A 19099-nucleotide genomic window follows, 5' to 3' on the forward strand; every position below is an offset into this window, starting at 1 on the left:
ATCAACTGTTTTTTCCATTGATTTTAATTAGCTTTCCCAAAGATTATTTAGGAATTAAAAGTGCTGGTATTGCTGTTCTCCGTAGGGTGGTTTTTCACAAAAGTACTTTCAATATTTATTTTTCCTCTTTTCTGTATTTTTGTATATATATAATGGCTTGAGTTCAATTTTTTTTTTTTTGTCTTTCTGAAGTTGAGATGTTTCCAGGTTCTGCAGCTGGTATTTTGACTAGCCCACGTGTTACCAGCACAAAAGCTTAACAATTTTTCAGCAGTTAGAATTCCATGTACAGTATTCATCAGTGGATTTCTTCAGGTTAATAACGCTTGTCAGAAAAAAAACCCAAAAAACTCTCTTCTCCTACCATAACAATTGCAGTTTTTTACAACAGCTTTACAAGTCCATTTTTCCATGGATGTGTCCATGTAAATTCCATTGCTAGAATTATGAAGCAGTGGACAAAACCTGGTATAGCCTGTGCTGCTTGAAGTGATTTGGAGCTTTTTTTCACTTTGTGTCTATGCTTTACTGATGCTCTAGGTAGGTACAGCTAAAATGTAGTAACAGCATTTGGATCATTAAAACTGCATCTTACTAGCTGATAACTAGTAATGCAAGAGCACAAAATGTTCTTGCACAGCATTTGCATTTTACACTGTATCTGTACCACATCTCAAAAATATCATTTGTGTGCTAAAAATAAAAGCCTGGTTGGGCGTCATTTATTTCTTTCTTAAAAAATGAATTATAAAATACCAAGTCTGCTAAAAAGGAAGAATGACCAGGAAAAAAATAATGCTCTCTATGACTGGATGTTGCTTACATCTCAGATAGGGAGAGGTTGTTCAGACTCTACTCACGTGTTTAGTGTTAACTTCTTTTGAATGATTGTATGTCAGAGGCTAAATTGAGTCCCGGCTGAAATTTTTGTTTATGTCTCTGAAAAGTCTCTCAGTTTTACTGATGCTCACTTTTGTGCACGTGTTTCTATGTGTTTAGGAATGGTGTCTGTTCTGGATTTGATGCAAGGTGGTTTCCCTTCACGAGCTTCATTTCATGAACTATATAATATGTACAAGAAATATTTGCCTGAAAAATTGGCGCGACTGGATCCCAGACTCTTTTGCAAGGTAAGAGAGAAATTAATTCTTCTTTGCTATTACTTAAGATTGAAAATATACTGTTGTGTTATCTTGAAGGAGGCAAAATATCAACCTGTTTGCTGTTTTTCAGGCACTATTTAAAGCTTTGGGACTGAATGAAATTGATTACAAATTTGGGTTAACCAAGGTGTTTTTTAGACCTGGCAAGGTAAGGTTTCTCTTGTACTACTTGGATATGAATTGTAGAATAATTTGGATTGGAAGAGAGGAACTTCTAGAGGTGGTGTTATTCAGTGCCCTGCTGAAAGCTTGACCAACTAAAATAAGTTTGCCGAGGGTTGTTCATAAATACTATTCATAATCTGTTCAAAAAAATCAGTACTAACATTACTAGAAGTTGATTTCACAGTATCGTTGCTAATGCTGCTGTATTCCTGAAGCAATGATTATATGCCACACGTTGCCCAGATGCTGTACCAGTCACTTAAGATTATTTTGTTGAATATTTAAAGAGGAAATCAGAGCAAATGAATAATATTTTCTACTAAAATCATTGTAGATGAGATATGATTCTGAGCATTGCTGCTTCTGTGCAGAGAAAGAAGTAGAAAGCTATTGTAAATAGAAAGGAAAAACTATTGTAGTCCTAGAAGAATGCCCTTATTGTCTGATAAATGTCAAAAAGTAGAAGAGCAGGACTTTCAGAAAAGATTGACTTCAGTTGGACTCATACAAAAATTAAAAACTGGGAAGTGCTTTCCCCCACATTACAGAGTTACAGGTGTCTTGTAGATGTGGAAGGTCAGAGTGAGTATTCAGGAAGTGGATAAACAAATTATTTTTTAAAAATTAAGCAATAAATATTTTTAATGACAATTAATTAATACATTATGCAAAATGCAGTGTAGCAAACGAATTAAAAACAAAGCAATACTTATTCCTGTTGTCGTTAAAGATGCCAGACATGCACACTCTTGAATTAATTGATAGCTAATATAATGGTGATGTTAAAAATATGTTACCATTTGAATTCAACGTGCTCTTTAGTAATAATATGTAACACTCTCTGTTCTCCTCATTTGTAAAACTGGTTTTGTATTTAGTTTGCAGAGTTTGATCAGATAATGAAGTCTGATCCGGATCACTTAGCAGAGCTAGTTAAAAGAGTGAATCACTGGCTCATCTGCAGTCGCTGGAAAAAAGTTCAATGGTGTTCTCTCTCAGTGATTAAATGTATGTATTTTATGTTGAACTAAAGTATTTGTTGAAAATACAACAAAGCAATTATAACCTCCATTAAATGTGGCCAAGAGCATGTATGGCAGGTGCTTCTGTACTGAGGTCTGACTAATTTGCTTTCAAGGCTGATGAGATTTTGTATCCTATGTGCTGAGGACATATAAGGGCTTCAAGCAAAGGTTTGTAAAAGTAGTGGTGGGTTGCATCCTCTAATCTCTGGTATCTGATATGCTTGGGTGCTCACTAATGTATGGGTAAACACCTGCTCAGAAGTAGCTAGCAGTCACAGGACTTGTGGAGGAAGAGACTTCTATATCAGCTGGAAAAAGCAATAGCTGTACTCCCAGCTGACAACCTGGAAGGCACCTGCATAAAGGTTACCTCTAGAGAAAAGCTGCAGGCTTGGAAGCACTGACATGCGTAATGGAGCAAACATCTCCACTTGTGCAAATACTGTCAATAAAGCAAGTAAGTGCCCAGCACTACTGATAGGTAGTTTGTAAGTGCTTGGCCTGCTCAGCTTCTGGTGAGGAGTAAGAACTAAAGCAGTGAGAAATAAAGATTGGTAGTGGTAGTGATTCTATTTGGGGATTTTTTTTCCTTTTATGCTGAATTATTACTGTGGGAGCCCTTATGGGGCTCCTCATTCAGGATTGTGAATTCTGTTGTCTGCTGTGTTTTATGTATTTGACCTGGCTCTCAAAGTACACGTAGTCTACATACTGTAGCTACAAGTATATGAGGAATATAGGAGTTGTGTTAAATTATTTAAACCACTGAGACTTAGTATCTCTTGTGTGTTTACAGTGAAAAATAAGATAAAATACCGAGCTAGTGCCTGCATCAAAATACAAAAGACTATTCGAATGTGGCTTTGCAAGAGAAAACACAAACCACGGTAAGAGGATATTCCTGGGTTGAAGAAAACTGATACTTTAATACTTTTTTATGAATGTAAAAAAGAGATTGTTGTGGTTTAACCCAGCAAGTAGCTAAGCACCGCACATTCATTTGCCCACTCCACAATCCCAGTGGAATGGAGGAGAGAATTGGGAAAAACAACAAAGAGGGATTCGTGAGTTGAGATAAAAACTATTTACTGAGACAGAAAATGAAGAAGGGAAAAATAACAGTTCATATATAAAAATATGTGTATATGTATGTAATATGTATGTATACACACACACACACACATTTTTTTTACGAAGTAGAATGCACAATGCAATTGCTCACTGCCTGCTGATTAATGTCCAGCCAGCTCTTGAGCAGCAGCTGTCCTCCAAGCCAATTCCCCTCAATTTTTAAACATTTATTTTTTCATGATGTTATATGATATAGAATATCCTTTTGGCCAGATTAGAGGCCTTGTCACAGCTGCCCAGAGAAGCTGTGGGTGCCCCATCTCTGGAGGCACTCAAGGCCAGGTTGGATGTGGCCCTGGGCAGCCTGACCTGGTGGGTGCTGTCACTGTCTATTACAGGGGGTTGGAACTAGATGGTGTTTAGAGGACCCTTCCAACTCAAGCCATATTATGGCTGTATGATTCTGTAAATCTGAGGATTTCCTAAGAGATACTTGTTTGGTTCTGTTCATAAAATCCTTTCATGGAAGTGTAATTATTGGGAGTACTTAGTTAAGTCTCTCTAACTGCAATTTAAACTCATGAATTTTTGCCCTTTACTCATAAATACCTTCCTTTATAGGTATATATATATATATCCATAGGTATAGGGGTGTGTGTGTGTGTATATATATATATATATATATCCATAAACATATATACGTTTATCATAATAATTGTGTTCTATTCTGCCTCTTCTTTAAATCAAATAATTTCATTAGTTGTAATCTGATTGCATGGAGTATTGATGGGGGAAAAAAAAAAAGTAGTCATTAAGCATTGCTGACACCTTTTTCTCTTTGATAGAGATCTGGCTCTCTGTTCTTTATTAGTGGATTTCCTATAAAATATTTTTTCTACATCCTTTGAAAATTATGTTTCATTTTGGTCCTTGGCATTTCTGATTTCAGTGACTTCTAAGAAGACTGTGTCTGCAGAGTTGTAACTTGTATCTAGTGTCTTTAGTATTGCTTCTTTAAGAAGCTGCAAAATATCCTGGATTCCCTGACCAGATTCGGTCCTGTTTTTATCTTGACTAATCCCTACAGTTCTGTAAATGGCACAACTCACATTTTTTAACTCCACTGAAAATTTTCAAGTGGTGATGATTCTAATGGTTTCTTATTTGGGAAAAAAAAAAAAAAAGAAAAAAGAAAAAAAAGAAAAGAAAAACGAAGAAGAAACCCAACAATGGAACAAATAAACAAACAAAAACAAAAAACCCAACCACTGATTCTTGCAATAAAAAAAAATCAATTTTCCCATATGCTTACAGACCTGGTCACTGATAATTGGAATTAATGGTGATAGTTAGTAAAAGGCTCCTTTGCTGTTCAGTTAGTTCATGTTGATAATGTTTGCATTTCAAGGTGGTGTGCTCTATCTGAAAGCATAACTTGTCTTCCTGTTTACCTCTTTAATGTTGAATGGTAGTGGTAGTTTTAGAAATACAGACTTGTGAAAACATCTCAAATAAGCTGCCTTACTTTCACAGCATTGATGGTCTGATAAAGGTCCGTACGCTGAAAAAGAGACTTGATAAGTTTAATGAAGTAGTAAGTGCTCTGAAAGAGGGGAAGGCAGAGACAAGCAAGCAGATCAAGGAGCTGGAGTATTCAATTGATGCTTCAATGACTAAAATTAAGGTATGATATTTATCAGGAAAATAGAAATCTTCTGAGAACTTAATTTAAAAGGTCAAAGTATTCGATTTTTTACAGGAAAGACATTTAAATGTAGAAATATCTTTTTTTCAGGGACAGTAAAAACTACTAAATCCTGTTTAAATTATTTATGAATGTTACTGAAGTAATTGTGGATTTTATCACTGTTATCTGTGTTTCAAAATCACCATTGGAAAATTTAAAGTATGAATTTATGTTGATCTTGTGAGATGGGTGTTGTTAGTAATTTACGTATTGCTTTTATTATTAATCAGGAGGGAAACCTAAAAACATCGCAGAATCAGGAGGTTTATATTTCAGTTACGAGTTCTTTCAGACTTGGTTGTAAATGGAATTTAGTTTGTTGAATTTGCTTCTATATTCTCTTACCAGCAAAACTCACAGACAAAATGATCAGAGGGTTGGAGCACCTCTCCTATGGAGAAGGGTTGAGGGAACTGGGCTTGTTTAGCTTGGAGAAGAGAAGGCTCTGGGGAGACCTCATTGTGGCCTTCCAGTTCTTGAAGGGAGCATATGAACAAGAGGGGGAACGGCTGTTTACGAGGGTGGGTTGTGATAGGACAAGGGGGAATGGTTGTATTGTACATGTGTAACTCAAAACTTTTCATTTCTCAAATGTATTATTTAAATACACATTTTTTTTAAAGTGAATTACAAATGCAAAGGAATATTATCGCCTCTTGTTATTATCGTTTTGCAGACCACAATGATGACTAGGGAACAAATAATGAAAGAATATGATGCTTTAGTTAGAAGCTCAGAGCAGCTTCTGAGTGCACTGCAAAAGAAAAAACAGCAAGAGGAAGAAGCAGAGAGGTTACGACGCATCCAGGAGGAAATGGAAAAAGAAAGAAAGAGACGTGAAGAGGAAGAGCAAAGGAGAAGGAAGGAAGAAGAAGAAAGGCGTCTGTGAGTACTGAATAAGCTGCTGCTTTTAGAATAAGAATAGGAAAAGCTCAGGTTATTTTTATTATTACTTAAAGAGAGTTGCTTTAATTGTGTGTGTAGTGTGCTATTCATTGTTAAAGTATTTCCTCTCCCAGCAATTTTTTAAGTTAAGTGTAGTCAGAATAAAGTATTTAAAAGATTTTATGATGCAGCAGTAATACAGATGGACTTGCAAAAGTCCTTGACTTAAATACAGGTCTTGTCATAACTGTACAGTCTTTGGATTGTCATTTAAATTTATGGGGGATGCTTTGATACTACTTGTTTGCTTGCATTTTTTTAGTAACTTATTAAAAGTTTTTATTTCCTCTTCCTCTTTTCTAATAGGAAATCTGAGATTGAGGCAAAGAGAAAACAGGAAGAGGAAGAAAGGAAAAAGAGGGAAGAGGAAGAAAAGCGTATTCAGGTAATGTTTTAGCTGTGGTTTTGTTGATTAGTTTTTGTTTCTTTTGTTTTTAAATCTTTTTCACAGCATACAATTTCCTCTGAGTCTAATGGCATTACTTTATAAATAGGTCTCAAAATTATACAGCAGTGTTGCATTTGATACACCGAATATAATCTGTCTACAAGTAGTGCAATAACGGAATTATAGCTACAAGAGGAAAAATACATAATCTAAATTCAGTTTTCAGATAAGAAAGAATGTGTATGTGAATGAGACCCATAAAGAAGCTTCTGCTTGGGAAATGTTTGTATTAAGCATGTATATTTTCTCTGAGACATAAGAGAGGGTCAGAAGGATAATATTTAAAAGTTTACTATTACTAAAATTCTTTTGATAGTGTGTGCTGACATGGTTGAATGGGAATAGAGAGCACAATGAGAGGTTAGAAAAGTTTGTTTGGCATCTTACAATCGTAATAATGAGGAGAGTAAAATAAAGCTTAAAAAAAATAATAAAAAAAAGGAGCTTTTACTTATAAGACTAGTCTTTAGGAGTTCTAGGTCCCTGAATCTTCTTCAAAAACCTGCAGCAAGTAAATAAAATTCAGATTAGGGAACATTTAAGCTGGACTCGGTTATGTCCAAAAGACCTGATAGGATGTGCCTGTGAGTGCTGAAGGAGCAGACCAATGTCACTTCAAAGCTACTTTTGATTATCTTTGAAAGGTCATGGCAATCAGGGGAAGGTGTTGAGTTGAGGAAGAAGAGGTGTTAGCAGTGTTCTTTAACCTTACCATTTAGGTCACTCTTTGGTCTCTCTTTTGGGTGGTTGTTGCTAAAATTGAATTCATTTTGTTTATCATTTGTTACTCATATGTTTTCTGTTCACAGTAGTATTGTGTAGTGATATGCATTCAGCTATTGATTGTGGTACATCATATGCTACATTCTTGTGACTTGGGATATTTAATCATCATAATTCCTTAAAGAATATGGATATTTTTTTTTTAATTGAAAGCCTTCAAGCAGCTTAATACTGCTCAGTTTCTAGTGCGGACATTTCAAGAGAGGAAGCATGTGCTTATTGTAGAGAAATAACCTTTCAGCTAGGCCTTAGCTGCAATGTGCTTGTGGTAGAGGAAAAGAGAAGAAAGGTGAACATTTACCATATATGTTAGGCCAGCTCTAAGTATTCTAGAGTTGAAACTAGTAACATATTCTGGTTGCTGTTCTGGAGTAAGACAAGATGTCTGCCCAAATCACTGAAAACTGCTAAGAAAATGAAAATCAAAAAAAATGTTATGCATAGAAATGACTGGGATTATTTACTTTATAGTACTCAAAGGTACTGCCCAAAACTGCACAGAATTCTTGCATGATAATATAACAGCAAAAACCAGGAATTTGGACTTAATAGCATGTTACAAAACTTGTCCTAATGGTTCTTATCATTTTATCTTTATGAGGGAAATTCTGTAAGCAGTTAAAGCTTTCACTATCTAGTCATTTGCTTTGATAGTAAACATAAGAGAAAATCATGATTAGAACATCCTGAGAAAAAACACCTGGTTCTAGTCCACATGCAAGTTCAGCTATACTGGACTGGAGGTGTACTTGTTTTTAAATGACTTTAAAAATTATTTTCCTTTTAAGTTAAAAATACATAACACTACAGAACTGTAGTTTAGAGTTATGAATTTTTGCAGATGTTGCATGCCAAGTAATTTTTTTATTTTTTATTTTTAAACTAGAAGTCACTGTGTCTGGAACTATCACCAGCACTACAGTCTAACTGATGAAAAATGGGTCTTTGCTGTGTGGCTGTGTTTGTCACCAGTACTGGAATAGTAGGCAAGCAAATCTGGCTTTTAGAAGTTAAATGTAAAAAAGGGAATAAGCTGCTATTTAGCTAGTCTTGAAACATAAAGGATGTGTCCACTCAGGAACCAAAGGCAGGACTCCTGGCAGAAAGTTTAAAAGTCTGGTCTGCCAGAACTTTGGTCACAGTCTTTATTTGTGTTTCTGTTTCTGAGTTGTGGATATTTACAGAATGTAATTTACACTTAATATTGCATTTGGATATTAAGCAGACATACTATCCAGTAGGGCATTTCATTCTTCTACATAGTTAATTATTCATTATCTTTCCTTCTTGTGGTAGTTACTATCAGATAATGTTTTTTCATAGCGAAAAGTTACTGGTGTTGCTGTACTCCTTTTCTGGTGCAAATCTGTGATGCTGAGGGGGAAGTGACTTTGTGTCCTGTGTTGACTTGTACACCAAGAAAGGCAAAACTAACGTACACCAAGGGCACAACTAACAGTTGGCATAGGTGATGTTTAGAACTTGGAATTGAATGGTCACATTTTCTTATTATGTGTGCAAGACCCTTTGTTAAATAAAGATGGCAAGCTGGAATTGCAGCTTTGTTCTGCAGAGGTGTTATATTTGAATTATTTTTCCACCTCAGTAAGTAGAAATTTGGCAGTTCATTTAAATTCAAACCCAGACCAAGTCCACAGAGGATTCCAGTGTTCATCTCTTTTCAAAATAGGTCTTTCCCAGACCTATGTGCAAAGCAGTACCTGTTGCAATGTCTTACAGTGTTAAGTGCAGGATATCAAGGGATTATGGTATTAGTGATGTGAAGAATAAATATGGGGCTCTGTATCATAAGAGTTTTAATGATTATAGGCAAATTTTAAGTATATTTAGTAATAAAATATATTTTTTTAAGGCTGTAATGTTTTTCTAAATAAAGAATGTTTTTTGGCACTTCAATCTGAATAGATAATACATTAATGATTTGATAAATTTTATGAGAATCTGGATAGCAGTCTGTAGCTGTTGTTTTTCTTGAGTCAAGCAAAAATACCAATACTGTTAACACCATTAATTCACTAAATTTAGTATCTATTAAAGCTGTGAATATGTTAGGTGGATTTTTGCTATTCATTTGCTTATGTAGTGTTTTGATTTGATGAGATTCAATGGATGTTTTTATATGTTTTCATAATACAGGCTGAAATTGAGGCTCAGCTAGCTAGAGAACGAGAAGAGGAAACCCAGCACCAGGCAATTCTTGAACAGGAACGTCGTGATCGTGAACTTGCAATGAGAATTGCCCAAACTGGGGCAGAACTCAGCACTGAAGAGACAAAGCTTGATGTAGGATTGTGCAGGTGTGGAATTCAGTACTTAAATTTCTTTTCTTCTCACTGGCCTCATCCTTTGGAGAATACTAAGCTCTTGCTTATTTTATGTATTTTTGTACTAGTTAAAGAGCTTCTCTGTTTTGCTTACTGCTATATCAGTAATTTAGTAGGTGTTTCTGAATAGAAATGCAGTTTTCTCTTATTTCTTGACTTTTGGCAAGAATGGCAACCATTTTAAGTTATGATTTTTATGAGCCATTTAAAGGAGGGAATGGAATTTCTTCAGTGGTAAGTAGTAATAATGTACTCTTTCTAATACATTTAGTTCCAATAGTATATTATGAATCTGTGTGTTTCATTTTGCTTCATTTTCTTTTTTTAAATTTATTTTAACAAGAAGCCCTCTTTGAAGGCAGAAATAATAGTTATTTCTGTGTCTTGTCTGGTAAATGCTTTTTTTGGTTGGTTGTTTTTTTTTTAAAGCAGATTGCATATATGTAATTTGGGTGGATTTGAAAATTAAATGTCTTCTGTTTGAATTTTTGGGTGTGTCATAGGAATCCATATGTACAAATCCACACTGCCTGCAAAGCAAGATATCTCTTGCCTTCTGAAGAAGCTTTGTAGCCAGCAAATGTATGTGAGAATTTGGTGCAAAGATTCAATAAAAAAGATACTGATTGGTCAAATTGTACGTAGAACCTACCAACATGATCATGTCACTCGCTTAGTGATGTGACCACCTTTGTTGGTTTGTTGTAGCTGAAAGAAAGTTGTGTAAGAAATTTCAGGCTCCTAGATTTGTTCTCTTTGCTAATCAAATTTCATTTAGATGTGTACTTTTAATAGTTGTATGCCTATGTGTCATACCTAGATAGGGCGTTTTTGTCCTGTATGATGTTAATTTGTAGACACCTTGGCTCAAATTACTGTGGTTTTGTCCTCAGATTTTTTACAGCTGCTATCATATTCTCTCAGACATGACTTTAATAAGCTCAATTGAATATCCAGATTAAATGATTCACAGACAGCATTCTGGATATTTTCATGCTTTGCCCGTGAAAGTAAACCTGAAATCATACAGTGTTACAACTTGGCAAATTTCTCTCAAAGGTGGAAGAAGGGAGGGATTGGTTAAGAAGGGCTCAGAGAATTCAGTAATTTTTTGAGGTCAGTGAAGCCTCATCTGCCACAGTATTTCCTGCTGCTTACAGGTGGTGCTAGCCATTTGTCTTGTGAAATCCAGGAATGGCTGGTAGACTAATCATATTGATACCTGAAACTGCTGCTTTCTCTCTACTGTGTAGTGGTCTGAGACTTTGAAATGATGAGAAAGTACAGAATGGTCTGAGCAAATTAACTTAGCAGTGTAAATCCTTTCTTGAACAAGATTAGATATAAATCTATTAAAAAAAAAAAAAGTACTAGACACTTTTCTACCCATGTGAATTTTCTTTTTATCTGTGTGGGCATGCCTTTCTGAAATCAAATCTCTTCATTGGTTTGAGTCAAACGTACAATTTAATCATTTAAACTTAAATCCTCAGGACTTATTTTAACTGATGTCACTTAACATTTTACTGGAGTCTAAGAGGCTTGCATTCAGGCATCTTCTGGATTAGAGACGTACTACTACAGGATACATTGAAGTCATGGTGACTTTTATGTGTGTGCATTTCCTTTTCCTTTTAAATCTTAGGAGAGTGAGGTGCAGAGTGTATTACTGCATACTGAACTCATGCAGTGTGCAGCTCTGCAGTGGCTTCGCACTATTTTTTAAGTAAAAAATAAAATAGTCATTCCAGCTTTACACATTGGCATGAGGAAAGGATTATTTCCTTCAGTGTTGTACTACTGATAGTGTAAAATTAATAAGAGGAAGGTGACATCTGTGTACAGGTTGGAAGGTACATCTGCACTTTCCTCATTTTTTAAAGGACCTGTGACACTTATGTGTTGGCATGGTTGAAAATGGGTAGTCTCTGCCTTCCTTCTTTTTTTCTTCTCAGTACTTTTTTTCATAGATATTTACAAGTTCAAAAGTATTAGTAGTTTCTTTTAGGAATATACTGACTGATTCCTCTTAAAGAATTGTTCTTTGTTAGGACAGCAGACTCAGCTTTTTATTCTTTACTGAGTGTGCTGGACTTCTCCTAGCTCCACCCATTTTTATTATTCATCCACAGTTTGCAAATACGTCTACAAGGGGTTTGCTGCACATTAATGAAGCTTACATTAAGTGTTTGGCATTTGGATAAAAAATCAATTAGGGACCTGATTTCATCTGTGCAGTACATTTTGAGTTATGTCACTTAGTGAAACACGCATAACACAAAGCACCAAAAAAAGTTTGCCTCACAGAAGATCATATGAATATATCTATTCTGTGTGAATTGTCCCAACAATCCAAATAATTGTTGATTTGTAGCATATCTAATGCTATCACTTTTCTGTAAGTGTGGGAGGGCATCTTCACCGTGGCAGGTAGGTGCAGTGCTTTTCATAGCTTGCATGAAGAAACTGGCTTCTTTCCGGATAAATAAGGATTGTTGTTATTTCTTGTAATGTGTTTATCCAGACATAAAATGTATAAGTAGTATGTCTCATAATTTTTTTTTTTTTTAATAAAACAATAAAATATAAAACAATGCTGAAGAAAAAAAGAAAGATGATAAATTATGGGAGTGACTACCATGGCCCACCTCTTCCTGCTTCAGATCCTTAGAAAGATAACTAAGGCTAACAAAAGTATCTTCTGTTTGCAGAGCCAATGGAACAAAGCTGCAAATGACTGCGTATGGCACTTTTTCTCCATTTGAATACTTTAATAGAACAAAAGTAACAGTAATTAATTCAAAGGAAATTGATCTAGTCTTCCTGTTTACTAATACCTTGTAATAATCTTCATTAGAATGCATCTGTAAACTTTAAATCAACATATCCCCTAATTGTCTAATAAACATGTTAATAACCTAACATCTATTTAAAGATCGTAATTGCTGTAATTTTTCTCCACATACAGCCGTTTTTTCACAGCCTTATATGATTAATTTGCTCTTAACAAAGAATCATGTGTGTGTAATGCATTAGAATGGATATTATAAAATAAATTACTGTTTATTTTCTGTGTTTGAATCAACTTTGGCTTGGTTGGCAAAGACTATCACAGTTAATAAGGCTTTTTTATTTTAATATATTTGGTTTATGCTTATATGTCAATTTTTTTATAGGGAACAAATGGCCAAAGAAATGTCAGAAATGTTGTCTAGGTAGGTGAGAAGAAAATATTGAATGAATAAATCATCTAATGGAAAGAAATCATATGTGAAATGTGTTAAAAAATAATAAATATGTTTTTAAGTGTTACACAGATAAGTAAACAAGTTGTTTCAGATAAGTTTCCTTTATCAACACCTTTTTTATTAACAATCCTGATCTTTCAGTAATTTTTAGATGCTAATTTACTTGATTATATAAATAACAATTTAAAAAAAGTTTCAGTACCCTTGTATTTTGTATAATTTTGAAAGGTTCATTCAGCTCTCTTATCACTGCTCTTATGGTAATAATAAAATACTAGGCTCTGCATCTTCAAAAGAAGAATTTCTGCAAATTGTTAAAATAAATTACTTAAAGTTAATATAACTTAATTTAATTGAAAATATTCCACCTATATTTTAATTCAAATAAAACCAGATGAGAAAATTGTGTTGTTGAAAGTATATTAAAACTCTCCTAAGACATGTAAACAAAATCTTCTGAGATTTCTTGGATGATAGTACAAGGGTTTATGTACAATGCAGGAGTAAGGGAAGGATGTAGGTTTAGATCTAAATACAATTGTACTGCAACAGTCTAACAGTTGCAAGTGTTAGAATGGTTTTAATGACCTCTGTATTAGAGGGCAATTAAGTGTTTGATGGATTGTGGGAATAAAAACAATATCTTCTGACATTACTTGCCTGATGTCTTACATCAGAAATAAAAATATTTGGAGTTGTAAACCAAAGCAAAATGCTGTGTATGCATAGTCTGAAGATAAGATTGACTAGGTATAGAATCATAGAATGGCCTGGGCTGAAAAGGACCATAATGATCATCTAGTTTCAACCCTCTGCCATGCGCAGGGTCGCCAACCACTATGATTAATGGTTTACACAATGTGTAGCCATAATGTTGATAACTGTGAAAGCAGCTGTCATTTAAATTAATTTCTTGTGGTGTTCTTTTATGAATGGATGTAAACAGTGCTGCAGTTAATTGTTAGACTGCAAATTTAGAGGGAGAGATTGCATTGCATGTATGGACGCAGTTCCAGTGATGATGGCCAAACCTTAATATGCAAAACAATCTCAAAACTTTGACCAGATCAGAGGCATTGTGTTATGGTTGAATTAAAATTGCAGTGCTTTCTGCATATTTATTTGGGTTAATGGTGTTTTTCTGTTTTTTTTTCTATTCACGTACTCAAAACTTTTGACTTGAGATTCTATGATGAAATCTACAAATGCTGTTTATGATACGTAATGTCAGATTGAGCGGTGAAGAGTGACTGTCAAGCATGATTTTCCTCTTACTGACAGACTGTTACATGTAAAGTCATGCAGAAAACCACATTGATCTGCAGAGTGCAGGGTAGTACTGTAATGGGGAAGCTAAGCCACTCAATTGGATTAGCATTCTTAAAGATTGCTGCTTTAACCAGAGATCTTACGGCCTCATTCTGCTGCTCTAAATTGTGTTGCAAACACTTAGAGTGGTGGGTAGTGTTGCTAAAAAAGGAAAATCCTCAGGATTTGTCAAATCCTTTGTTCATCAAGGTTAGACGCCAGGTAGTGGAAATGGCATTTAGTAGCAATGCTTTAATGTTTTGGCCTACTGGCCATAACAAAATATTAAAACACATATTTTTGAAAGGAGTTGTCTGCTTAATGATTTTTTTTATATTAATCATGAATGGTGCTGAGAATGAGGAAGTGTTATTGCCCCTTATCTCTGTACTGATAAAAAGACGAGGTAGATTTTCAGTCAAACTTCTTGTGTAAACTGGGAGCTGCGTGTTAACTCAGATTAATAGTGTGAGCAGGCATAATGAAACTGATGATGCAATGAGCACGAAGATTCTGTAGTTTTAATTACATTTCAAGAGATGGTTCAGTTGCTATTAAGAAGAACATATGGCTAAACAGATGTTTTATTCTATAAAACTTAAATGCAATTTATTTTTCAGAGCTGCTGTATCTATACAGAGAAAACTTCCATAGGCAATATATTTATATCCTCTTCACTAAAAAGGAAAAATACAGCATAAATATATAGCACATGACCAATGTGGTTTCTCATGAGAGGCCTTTAGATTTTACAGAGAAATAAACTTGAAATAATATTCATTGGTTTGTAAATGCTATAATAATAAAATAGCTCCACAAAGATACTGTGTCACCAACAGAATTTTACTAAAGAGATGTAGCTTCCACTGTTTCTTGTAAATTTGTAACTTAAAATGTTGCATCAGGGGTTTTGCTGCTCCATTAAAGATTTAATAATGTGTTCTGAATGAGTATTCTCAGAGCCTGAAAGGGAATTGCCTAATATTATTATTCATGGGCATTGGTAGAGGTTGGTAAAATCACGTTAAACACCAAGGAATTCAACAGCAGACACAAGTGTTCTGATCTTCACTGAGAGCTGTAGTGTTTCCATCTTGGTTTGTATTGTTATAATCCGCAGGGCTGTTCCTACAGGAGTGTCGTTCCGCTCCTTACCTATCTCATTTTTAAGATAAAATGGTATGGCCTATTTCAGGTTTATTTTTCTATGCATGTAACGTTTGTTCGTTCAATGGATGGTTTATTCATACTGCTAAGAAGTTGGAAATTTTAGTAATGGTTTCTCACACTTCCTTGTGCAGTACTGACGCGACAGATACCGTTTGCCTTTGAAACACAGTTTCTGGTTGGGCCTTTTAATACTGGTCAGCGTTTCTTCAAAGAGGGATTTTTATTCTTCGATGTCTCTGCAAATAATGTTGTTTTTTTTTTCCCTCTGCAGTCTAGCTATTGCTGTTCTTGGATAGTTGCTGTGTTCTGCATCTTGACTTAGTACCAAGGAACATGAGCGGGGATGTGCATACATACAGATGCATAGAGTGTGTCTTCTTATACATAAACACTAGATATTATGGCCATTTCTCTTGATTTCTGGGCAGCTGACCAGATTTTTCTTACAGAAAGATTTTGTACATAAAAAATGCTTCCTCTTTTTTCTTAATACTTCAAGCATCATGAAAGTAATTTCTTAATTTCCTTCTGAATCAGTCCTGCTACTGCAAGAATGCAGCAGTGTTGCTCATAGGATCTGTTCGTACTGTTGTAGCAATTCCTATTCTATACTTACCTGTCCCTTAAAAAATACATTTATACTTAAACATGCTTGCTTGTTTTTTAATTTATTTTTTTTCATTACTGTAGAGGTCCTGCAGTTCAAGCTACAAAAGCTGCTGCTGGTGCTAAGAAGCATGATCTGAGTAAATGGAAATATGCAGAGCTTCGTGATACTATCAACACATCTTGTGGTAGGTTTTTTCATTTGAGAGAAAAAGAAGTCAGATTGTAGTTGTATGAAAGGTGTTACATCCAATAATAAAGATAAAAACTTGGTCATGAAGGTATGTAGGTTTGAATTAATGTCAAGTTAATTTCAAAATATTTTGTTTCTGTAAAGAGATTTGGCTTGCTGCTCTCTATACTGTGGAAACATAAATTGCTTTGTTACCCTTTTTACTGATTTTATGTTTAGTATATTAAGCTGTTTGGGCCATAAAATCTGTCATATTTTCTTATAATTTCTCTTTTATGTAATTCAGAAAAGGGAACATTTACTAGGCTTTATCTAGAATTTGTGGGTTCTAACAACTCTTTTTTATGTTTTCTTTCTGTTAGCAAAAAGAATGTATAAAGCACAGTTTAAAATACTTTTAGCAAAAAAAATGTATAAAGCACAGTTTAAAATACTTTTTGCCCTGAATGTTCAAATTATTCTTTGTTTTTGAAAAGGTGCAACAATTTGTGAAGCCCGTGATTGTAACATTAATTACCTTTTCTCCGATTTTATGAAGATAGAAACAGATATGAGCTATTTCTTTATTAAATTTTAAAGTTTTTCTTACTTCTGATAGGAAGTGTTGGTTAATTTCTGAGATTTAAGATGACTGAGAATTAATCCCTGGATGTAGAATGAAATCCATCCTCTATATTTGTATTTGAACTCGCAAAGTTAGCTCCAAATTTTGTGTCTCTGTATTTACATATGCAGAATTGCAATAATGTGTTTCAACTGAATAGCAGGTTCAGTAATGTAACATGTAAAGTAAAGTAACGTTGTGCTAGTGTATATTTATCTTTAATGAATGCAGTCCAGATCCTCTTAGATGACTAGTGAGGAACTCTTGTGATCGTTCGGTCTTTAGTATCATGAAATTCAATAAAATTAAAATATCATTAATAAAGTAGGCAAAGAATTCAGGTGTCAAAGCAGAAGAGACATCTACATCTAATCTAAAAAGATATTTTTTTCAATTTCAGAAATGAATTTCAAGAATTTTTTTTTTTTTTTCTTTTTTCTTTTTTGCAATAGTGTCAGCAGGCAAATTCAGTAAATGAAAAATCACAACAGCAGCATTTCACTGCTACAAATCTCACAGTAAAACAGCTACTTTGAGCACTGCCATATCTCTAAAGACAAAAGGATATGTAGCACTGCAAGGGACTTTCTAGGCCATAAGATTAGGTCACAGAATCACAGAATCACAGAATTGTAGGGGTTGGAAGGGACCTCCAGAGATCATCGAGTCCAACCCCCCAAGGTCCCTGTTCCTGTAAAGAACAAGGTATATATGTTTAATACCATATCATTAATTAAAAGCTCTCCAAGAAAGTATTTTAAGAAATTATCCTTAGTTGTGGAAAATGTAGCTTTTAGCCATGTTTATAGTTAGAGCTCACCAAATTTCAGTTTCTTGCTATTATAACACCGTAATGCTATAGCCGGATCTAAAAATTGATGTACCAATCAATACAGAAAAGCATTTCATAAATCATTCCTCTGATTTTTTTCTTACTCCTCTCTTCCTTCTTGCTTCTGAAACAGATATTGAACTACTGGCGGCTTGCAGAGAAGAGTTTCACAGAAGGCTAAAGGTATATCATGCTTGGAAATCCAAGAACAAGAAACGCAATGCAGAAACAGAACAGCGTGCTCCCAAATCTGTCACAGACTATGGTGAGAAGAGATAATTTTGTGTTTATAATAATTTTTGAGAAAGCATTCCAGAGGAAATGTTTCTAGGATAATTTTCTTTTGTTATGTTGAAGGAGATGTTTTCCAGGAGTATTTTCATATTGAATTAGGGTGAATATTTTGAAAAGTTTGAAACTGGCAAATACTTTGCAGAAGATGGAATACTTTCTGAAAATGAAAATAGATATGTACTCAATAACAACTCGCATTTGTTAAAAATCAAAAACAGTTCTTGATTTGGTAGTGCATTTACTGGCATTTTTGTGAAACATTCATTGCTGTGCTGTGCAAGACTAAAGGTAGATTTTCCACTTATGAAGCTCCAGTTTGCATTTTGAGATTTTTGAGACTTTGTTTTGAAGATTGTTTTCACTGATTCTGACCTTTGTAGATAAAATACTGCTTTCAGTGAGAGTACTGTTAGGTATAATTCTGAACTATCTTTAATGGTAGATTAGAGATTCTTAACACTGTCCTGTGTGTCATAAGTAGTCCAATAGTCTGGGTGGTTTACTGGGGCTAGGAAAAAAAAAAAAAACCAAGATAGAAAGGAATCTTGTTCTGTGTAATGGTACTATTACACTTAGGATCCAGACAAAACAAAACACCGTGGTGGTTTCTCATGCTTTTATCATTTTTTAAGATGTGAATAGGCACTTAGGGAAATTTTTAGAAGGAGCAAATTATTTCCTCATCTAAGTTGTTCTAAACCTTACATATTTAAAATTACATTTTCCTTTCATGAATTCTACAAATACTGCATTTTTTGATTATAGGTTGACAAATATTGCATGGCTTCTGCTTTTATATTACACTGTTGTTTTCCTTTTTTCATAGATAGGTACTTATTTGCCAAAGCAAAGTGCTAATGAAAGTCAGTGACTGGTTTTTAAATTCAATGAGAATGTGTAGCATTTAACATGTGTGTAACTGCCAAATCTGAAAATTAGATGTCCAGTTTCTGGAGTGATTTAAATTGGGTAGTAGTGATTTGGTTATGTTTTTCCAACAATCATCTGTTATAATAGGAACCTAAGAAATGAACAGAAATACAACATATTGATAGAATAATTCAGCCAGGTCTTTCTTCCCATCCTTTGATCTTGGCTTCAGTGGGAGTAGAAGAGGAAATAGCAGATGAGATGATGATGTTTTTTGAGTCC

The 19099-nt window shown here is 34.4% G+C and overlaps 1 protein-coding gene across 7 annotated transcripts in view; it reads left to right on the forward strand.

Annotated features, from left to right (window-relative positions):
* The window catches only part of MYO6 (myosin VI), a 770453-nt gene that overhangs the window by 743423 nt on the left and 7931 nt on the right, over window positions 1-19099 (forward strand). For 5 of the 7 annotated variants that reach the window (XM_048935652.1, XM_048935654.1, XM_048935647.1 and 2 more), the window contains 12 exons: window positions 1000-1130; window positions 1234-1311; window positions 2207-2336; window positions 3150-3240; window positions 4958-5108; window positions 5848-6056; window positions 6423-6501; window positions 9505-9665; window positions 12404-12433; window positions 12869-12907; window positions 16109-16212; window positions 17787-17918. In XM_048935652.1, the coding sequence (XP_048791609.1) occupies window positions 1000-1130; window positions 1234-1311; window positions 2207-2336; window positions 3150-3240; window positions 4958-5108; window positions 5848-6056; window positions 6423-6501; window positions 9505-9665; window positions 12404-12433; window positions 12869-12907; window positions 16109-16212; window positions 17787-17918 (1335 nt within the window). The remainder of the gene's footprint in view (window positions 1-999; window positions 1131-1233; window positions 1312-2206; window positions 2337-3149; window positions 3241-4957; window positions 5109-5847; window positions 6057-6422; window positions 6502-9504; window positions 9666-12403; window positions 12434-12868; window positions 12908-16108; window positions 16213-17786; window positions 17919-19099) is intronic. The other 2 variants (XM_048935650.1, XM_048935651.1) reach the window with 1 other exon arrangement.

The sequence above is a fragment of the Lagopus muta genome, chromosome 2, assembly GCF_023343835.1.
Source record: "Lagopus muta isolate bLagMut1 chromosome 2, bLagMut1 primary, whole genome shotgun sequence".
In the NCBI taxonomy this organism is placed as follows: Eukaryota; Metazoa; Chordata; class Aves; order Galliformes; family Phasianidae; genus Lagopus; species Lagopus muta.